The 7,635-nt window shown below is 32.9% G+C and overlaps 1 protein-coding gene across 1 annotated transcript; it reads right to left on the bottom strand.

Annotated features, from left to right (window-relative positions):
- Window positions 1-5,523: 5,523 nt before the first annotated feature.
- On the bottom strand, window positions 5,524-7,358 carry LOC133317712 (3-ketoacyl-CoA synthase 15-like). The gene is made up of 3 exons (XM_061519591.1): window positions 6,966-7,358; window positions 6,176-6,760; window positions 5,524-6,075 (listed from the first exon to the last, which is right to left on the bottom strand). Exons 1-3 carry the CDS (start codon window positions 7,356-7,358, stop codon window positions 5,524-5,526), a joined length of 1,530 nt encoding a protein of 509 aa, XP_061375575.1.
- Window positions 7,359-7,635: the final 277 nt, after the last annotated feature.

The raw sequence follows: 7,635 nt of genomic DNA, 5'->3' as shown, positions 1-7,635 counted from the left end.
TTAAATTATTAAAAAATTATTAATATATTAAAAAAAATTCATTCTTGAATAAAAAATTATTTACTTCTTTGATTACCAAAAAGAAAAGAGAATAAAAATTAAATTACTTAATTAATATATATTTCATTCATGTATTTACTTTTTTTTGTAAAAATATTTTTAGTATTATAGATGTACCTAAAATTGAATGCATCATTTACCAAATATAAAGAAAAAATAACATATTTACACTACTTCTCTACTTTTAGTGGGCGTTTGATACACGAATTTTTTTAGAGTGGTAATATAAGAATATCATGTTTGGTAGAAGATTTTAAAAAAATTTCTTGGGAAAGTAATTTTTTCGGAATTTTGTTTTATGTGTATTCTCTAAACCAAAATGTCATCAAAAAATACCACTCAAGAGGTGATATTTTTGGTTCCTATGAACCGGGAAAATCACACAAGATTTTGTTGACAAAAATATCCTCCCTTGTGGCACCGTCTTCATCCATGTTTTCGTGCTGAAGTAGAAGTAGTCACTTTATAGCTTGATAAGTTCAATCTAGATTCCGTGCTTCTCATTTCCAAAATGCACCTTTATCATTGTTCGATCCTAGAGAACCGTAATCTTGTATCTTATGGTATGCGCTCAGAGATATCTTAGATATGGATATCTTGATTGGCTTTTAGTCAAAACTGTAAGACTTATAGCCAAGACGTGGGTATGTGCACAGTATTGACAGCAATAATAAATATGTCAAAAGTATGTACCTGGAGTCTTTAGTCTTTTATCTTATGGATCTTATGGTATGCGCTCAGAGATATCTTAGATATGGATATCTTGATTGGCTTTTAGTCAAAACTGTAAGACTTATAGCCAAGACGTGGGTATGTGCACAGTATTGACAGCAATAATAAATATGTCAAAAGTATGTACCTGGAGTCTTTAGTCTTTTATTTATAAGGGTCAGCTCTTGGGCTGGGGCCGTCTAGATCTCCCAGTTGAAGTAAGATTTAACCTCTAATTTGTAGGGATAAGAGTCTTATCCCTTTATCTTTATCATCTCATGCTATTAAAGTAGATGTGCCATTGTCCATTAAGGAAAATATGAGATATATGGTTAAGATGTGAATCTACTCCATAACAATCATCTTCCATAGTTATTGAGAAATCACCTTCTCTTGGATCATTCACAGTCACACAACTAGTATCGTTGGCCATTGGGAATCGCCATGCTCCATATGATTGGTTTCATTCTCAAAATTTCTGGTCTTTCTCTTTGAATCGTCGTGCTCCATAAGATTGGTGCTCTATACACCAGTATCGCTACCAAATTTTCAATCTCGTCTTCGTCTTTGTCTTCCACAAGTTGAGACAGGGAGAAAGAAAGAGACAGGGAGTTGAAAGAGAGAAGGGAAAAATAAAGGCTGAATAAATAAAACTTAAAAGATTAATTTTGTAAATTCGCTCCACAGTCCCATTAATATTTTACAATCAACCAAACATAGAATAGGAAAATTGATCCAATATTTTTGATTGCCACCAAACAATTTTTTGATAATATTTTTGACAAATTCACTTTTCTATCATATTATTAAAAATCGTAATTTTCGGATAAAAAAATTTATCCTCTACCAAATGCTTCTTTATAATTATTTAATTCCCTCATATCTATTAATTTTCTTTTTAGCAACGGTAACCTATGTAGCACCGATACTGACACGGGACACGTGACACGATACGACACGACACCCCGACACTTTAATTCTAAAAATTGTTAGATTTTGACACGTTAGGACACGTTTTGATATTAAATAATATTTTTAATTTATGTAGTATATATTATATTTAATATTCAATAATTTAACAAAAAAATGAAACTAAACTTATAATATTTATCAATTTTGTAAAGAAACATAAAATATCCCAAATATTTATATTAAACTCAATAAAATAGTAATCGAAATTCAACAAATCTAATAGTTGAAACTAAAAACTCAACGCAACGAACCTTTGAATCTTTTTTTGAATTTTTATAACACAGTGTTAAAGTGTCTGGGAGTGTCGGAGTGTCGGACACGACACGTCAGAATTCTTGAAATGTCGGTGTTTCATAGACGGTAACACACAAAATGTGCTTCTTTTCTATCCGTCAATATCTCGAAGAGATATGGTTCATCTAATTAAAAATTATGTACTCTAATGATTGGATGTAGACCTATTAGGAACATGTCTGATTAGGATTTTGACGTGCCACCGAGCTCAATCACCCATGCATGATTTAATCGCTTCTTATATCAATTTTGCTTTACACGAGATGAAAACTTACAAAAATAAGAGACACTCCCATTGAAAATTTTATTATTCGGCAAAGTACATATAAAGATGATAAATTTTTTTGGCAGATTAATTTGATTAGATAATACTCCAATTTTTTTTAAAAATACATGACTAGTATTCTTAAAGTGATTGCATATTTTAATTTTTTATGACAAATAATTTTGAAATATATTCCCTCATATAAAAGTATAAGAGCCATAAAATCAAAGATTATTTTAATTAATAGTATTTTGTTTTTTATTCTTGGCTTTAATATTTTACGGTAAATGTAGATAAATTATCTACATTCATTTCCAAAATAATGTCGTTTTGAGTTGAAAGATTAAAAAATTATAATGAAAAAGACTATTATAATTCTGAAATAAATTATAATTACAAAAATACCTTGGTTTCCGTTCCAAAACAACTACGTTTTGGATGCAATATAAATAACTTATCTACGTTCATGGTAGAAAAAATGAACCCGTTATTCATATTATTAAATTAATTTTTTTGATAGTTTATAAAAGAATATTTAGTAAAGCAGATCTGAAGTGTTTGTGTGGTATATTTAAGATTTGTTTTCCTTTAGGACTTAGGAGCGTAGTATTTTGATAAATGATCTAGTAAGTCAGAGATATAAACCTACGCTTGATAAAAGAGTCACAATGAGTGGGTCTCAGACAAACACTGAGAATGAGAGAAAAGTGTGGATATAGTGACTCTAAGGTTATATTTTAGCAGCGTAGACCGAGTGTTCAAAAGGTGCTTCCTCAATAGTAAATGAAAAAAATATTTTTCCTTCTAAATGACACAACTTATATTCTTTCACTCTCACAAAGAAGTGGGACCCACACCTTTATGTTTTTTGTCAACTCTCTTTCCTCCTTTATCTATCTCTTCCTCTCTTTTAAAATGACACAATTTTACATCCTTTAAAATGACACACACTTTTTCCATAATAAAAAAGTGAATTTATGGTTGGGGAAAATTCTCCAGTGATGAGAGGGAGCCATAGCTGTTTCTACCTTTGTGGACCTCATACTCAGTCAATATATTCTCACCTAGTGTATGATGTGCTTGTGCGTGATAATAAAATTCAGTATGATAAAATTACATTTATCTCACTTGAAGATGCAAGGAAATGGCTCTTTTTAAGTGGACCTTAAAAACAGACCCAATGAACTGGGCCAGTTGCCGGTTCCAAAGATATCTAATGTTGCTATGCAAAAGCGAGAATCTGCATGGAAAATATTGAGAAAAAATAATTTGATAAAGCATAAGATAGAAATTACTTGATAGAATATTCTGGCCATGCGAGCCGTTATTAAAGAAAATAGTATAGGAATTCTTGAAATTGAGATGTATTTTTCATATTCATATAAATTAATTTCATGATTTTCCTCTTAATTAGAACTATAGGATGCACTTGATGTTGATAACATCGTTTTCTTTCCTCAGCCGGACAAGCCACCAACTTTTTACCGTGAGACTGATTCTCCATATTATCTTTACTGATTTTTATTGGACGAGAGGCACTAGTTTGATAAATACTATAAGAATTCACCGTACTATTGGGCCGAACTTTGTTCTAAAAAATCTAAGCTTATGTCACAAAATTTCAATTTGACTTAGCCCAATAGTATAGTACGAGTTTAATTGTTAGTCTGACTTAGTCCATTTATAAAAAATCAAATAGCCTGGTCTGGCCTATTAACATGTTAATTTTTAGCCTTCTAGCAGAACATGAAACGATTTCAAAAAAATATTCAAATTTTGTTGTTAAAACAAAAACTACAATTTCAACGTTTAAACAAAATCATGAATCGCAACAACAACTTATCACAACATGCATTTAAGTCATTTTCAGAAGCAAAATATCCACACTAAATAACATATGTTTCATTATATCCAACAAATCAATCTATACTATGTAAATTAAAATAACTTCATAAATCCAACAAATGCATCACGATGTTTGTAGTAGCCAAAAACTTCTCATCATCTTCTTTACCCTGCAAATACAATTCCAATGTTACATAAACTGACAAGCAATTTGTAAATGTAGAAAACAAAAAACAAGATTAAAGAATAAAAATACAAATAAAAACAAAAAACCTTTTTATACATTTTGTTTTTTCTTCAAGTCATACTTATTACATAACCAATCTCCATAATATATTAAAGCTTGGATAGTATCTTCAGCCAAGCTAGAACGATAAGCATCAATAACTCTTTCTCTAGCACTAAATGTTGATTTTGATGCTACTGTAGAAATTGGTATAGATCTTATGTCACTCCCAAATGTAGTATTGGTGGAGGATCGAACCTAGGTCTTTCCACTGTCTACTCAGCTCACATGCACCAACTGAATTATCACCATCTGGTACTACTATGAATAATATTATTTTATTTAATTTAAAATAATAATATGATATAGGCCGACATGTAAAAAAAGCCTATGACTTATTTTCTAAAATAGGTTTTTTTTTAAAAGCCCGGACCTATTCTTTTTGACTATACATAATTGGCCTTGCCTGACCTGATATAGGCAGACCTTAAGCCCCTGTAAGCCAACCCGCCCAATTAGAGCCCTAACTACTAGAAAAGCTCTTATAATCCAATAACCACTTATTGGAAATGAACAAACTACCTTTTCCAAGTTTGAATTCTCTATATTTTTTTATTCAGCATATAATGTATGCATATTTTGGTCTTGCGGTTGTAAGATTTTCTCTTGTGGCAGAATTTAGACAAACTGATCGTGTATATCCCTTTTTTCCCTTTATCCTTTTTTAATTTTGCTGCATCATATTATTTGTGTTTCTGCATTGAGACCCAAAGAACTAATTCACCCCCTTAGGTTCTGTCAATGCAAATCTATAATTCTAGCCTTTTATTTTTCAAAATACTTTGTAAATATTATCTCTCTCATAATTGATATGTGTTTAGCTAGATAGTGTTTGTGGTCCTTCTTTTAATAGTGGAGGCTTTGGTTCTTGAAGAACATCTCCAAAAGGAAGCCAACTCAAACAGTCATGTTATTAAACCTTACAAGTTTTTTCGTTAATGATCATTCTCTTATTACTCTTACAATCCAAAACCCAAATAAAGTCCTAATCTTTTTCTATCTGATTTATTTATTTAATTAATGTCATTTTTCCATTTCTCATAATATGGAAATGTAGGATCCCTAAAAGGTTCTTTGCTAGCTAGGTGTTTCAGCACTCATCCTCAATCCAAGGACTCTGCTCGGGTCTCCCAACATTCCCAAGGGCCTTCCAAACAACACTGTTACACATGAACCCAGCACCAAAAGCTATCTGACAAACCCTATCACCCCTCTTGATCCTTGAGTTAAACTCAAGGTATGCCAGTTCATACCAGATGCTGCTGCTAGATGTGTTGCCAAATCGTTCCAATGTCTTCCTTGATGCTTCCATGTACTCCTCTGTGAGCTCCAAATTCTTTTGAATCTCATCCAACACTTTCTTACTTGTTGCCAGAATGCATACATGCTCAAAAGCCAGCTTGTAATCCGGAATGTATGGCTTTGTTTTCTTTTTCTTGAAGAGCAAATTGGTGAAGAAGTGAAGCTGTTCTGAAACTGGTAGGACTAGTGGACCTAATGTGGTTATATTGGCCTTTAATGCATGGCCTCCAACCTCAATGACATCTTTGCTTACAGAAAGTCCCTTCCTCCTTTCACTATCTTCCCTTTGATGTATGCTTTTGTAGCTTCTATTGTCCATTCCTTTGTGAGTTCGGACAAGCTGCAACATGCATTAACCATATCTCAAAGCAATAAGATAGAGATAATAATATTGTTATCATTGCAAGTTATACAAAAGTAAAGATGTTATGAAGAGGTACCTGTTTGAGTTCGAACTTGGCTCGCCATCTATCTAAGCGGAAATTTGAGAGCATAATTGCTGCAGCACCCATTCTAAAGAAGCAATTGGGAAGCAGCATGTCAATGTCATTGCCACTGTACCATGAATGGCTCACAGCTTCTGTGCTCACTACAAGTGCATAAGTGCTTGGATATGCATCCAAGAGGTCTTTAGCTAGATCAATGGCTGTGATTCCAGCAGCACAACCCATCCCACCAAGGTTAAAGCTATGTATGTCATGCCTAAGCTTGAAATGGTTTATTATCATTGATGAGAGTGATGGGGTGGTATTTAGTATTCCACAGTTTACTACCAAGATTCTTATATCTTTTGGTTTTACTTTTGTGACAGCAAGAAGGTCCTTAATTGCCCCAAACATCACCATGGATACCTCTTGTCGACCATCTTTCAGAGAGGTTCTGTAACCAGGGCGAAAAACTCCTTTTGGCATGTAGGTCTCATCACCTATGCCAGATTTCTTAAGAACTCGTTCCTGAAACTCAATGGCAGTATCATTGAAATTCCCTGATATTTTAGCCAACTGAATGAACTCTGCCTTAGAGATCTGCATAAATAGTCCCATTCAATGCATGCAAAAAATTGAATAAATATACATATATAGGCTTACATTCCCTTAAACATATTGGCAAAGAATTATACAATCTCAAAGTTTAAGCTACTGATTAGTGAGAGACTAAGGAAGACTTAAAACTCACCACACTTAAATATGTGGAGAGTGATAAATAGTTAACAAAAAAAGTGTTGTTTACCTTGTATTCATCTGAAGGGCGAAAACATGAAAAATCAAGCAAATAGGTAGACCCGGGAGTAGATTCAATATAAAAATATAGCATTAAGCACAAAAGTGCTGATATAAATAGAGTCTCAGTGAGGTCATGTTTGTCATAGAGATCTTTCCAAGTGAACTTTCCAATATGAGCAATCAAGGTTGCAAGAAGAGGTGGTGCCAGCAACAAATACAAACGATGGCTAATGAGATAGCCGTAACCCAATTTCACATATTTTAAATTAACTGAACTAAGGAAATCTGGCAGTCTAGGCCGTACTCTAACTGAAAAATTAAGAGTGCCAAAATTTGGGTCAGAGTTCTCAACACCTCTTTGCAGAATCTCTGTGGAAAATTGCTCATTTTCTTTTGACATGGGGAGAAAATTCACTTGCAGAAAACTATGTTGATTGAAGAAAGAGTTGGGAAAAAAAACATTTAATGCAGCTTGAGGTGCTTGCTCAGATTGAATTGAGAAGTGCAAAAGTAAAATAACAATGTTTGAAAAATATTGGAAGGCAAAGAAGCTTGATGGGATATACATATATAGGAATTTAGTAGTGTTATCTCTTAGCACCCTCAGTTGGAGAAACATTGGCTGGTTGGCATGGTAATTAATGATGCTTAGGATTTTACGGAGCAAACAGAATAGG

This window comes from Gastrolobium bilobum, unplaced genomic scaffold (genome assembly GCF_033153095.1).
Source record: "Gastrolobium bilobum isolate Gb01-03AN ecotype WA unplaced genomic scaffold, APGP_CSIRO_Gbil_v1 utg13468, whole genome shotgun sequence".
In the NCBI taxonomy this organism is placed as follows: Eukaryota; Viridiplantae; Streptophyta; class Magnoliopsida; order Fabales; family Fabaceae; genus Gastrolobium; species Gastrolobium bilobum.
Note: the sequence above shows the minus strand (reverse complement) of the source record. Positions and strands in the feature narration are given on the sequence as shown.

Excerpts from the sequence above, each read along its gene's own strand:
- LOC133317712 (XM_061519591.1), bottom strand. The coding sequence starts at position 7,358 with ATGTCAAAAGAAAATGAGCAATTTTCCACAGAGATTCTGCAAAGAGGT. Across the intron at positions 6,761-6,965 it reads GCCCTTCAGATGAATACAAG|ATCTCTAAGGCAGAGTTCAT; the intron begins GTAAACAACACT and ends CTATTTATGCAG. Across the intron at positions 6,076-6,175 it reads CCAAGTTCGAACTCAAACAG|CTTGTCCGAACTCACAAAGG; the intron begins GTACCTCTTCAT and ends TGCATGTTGCAG.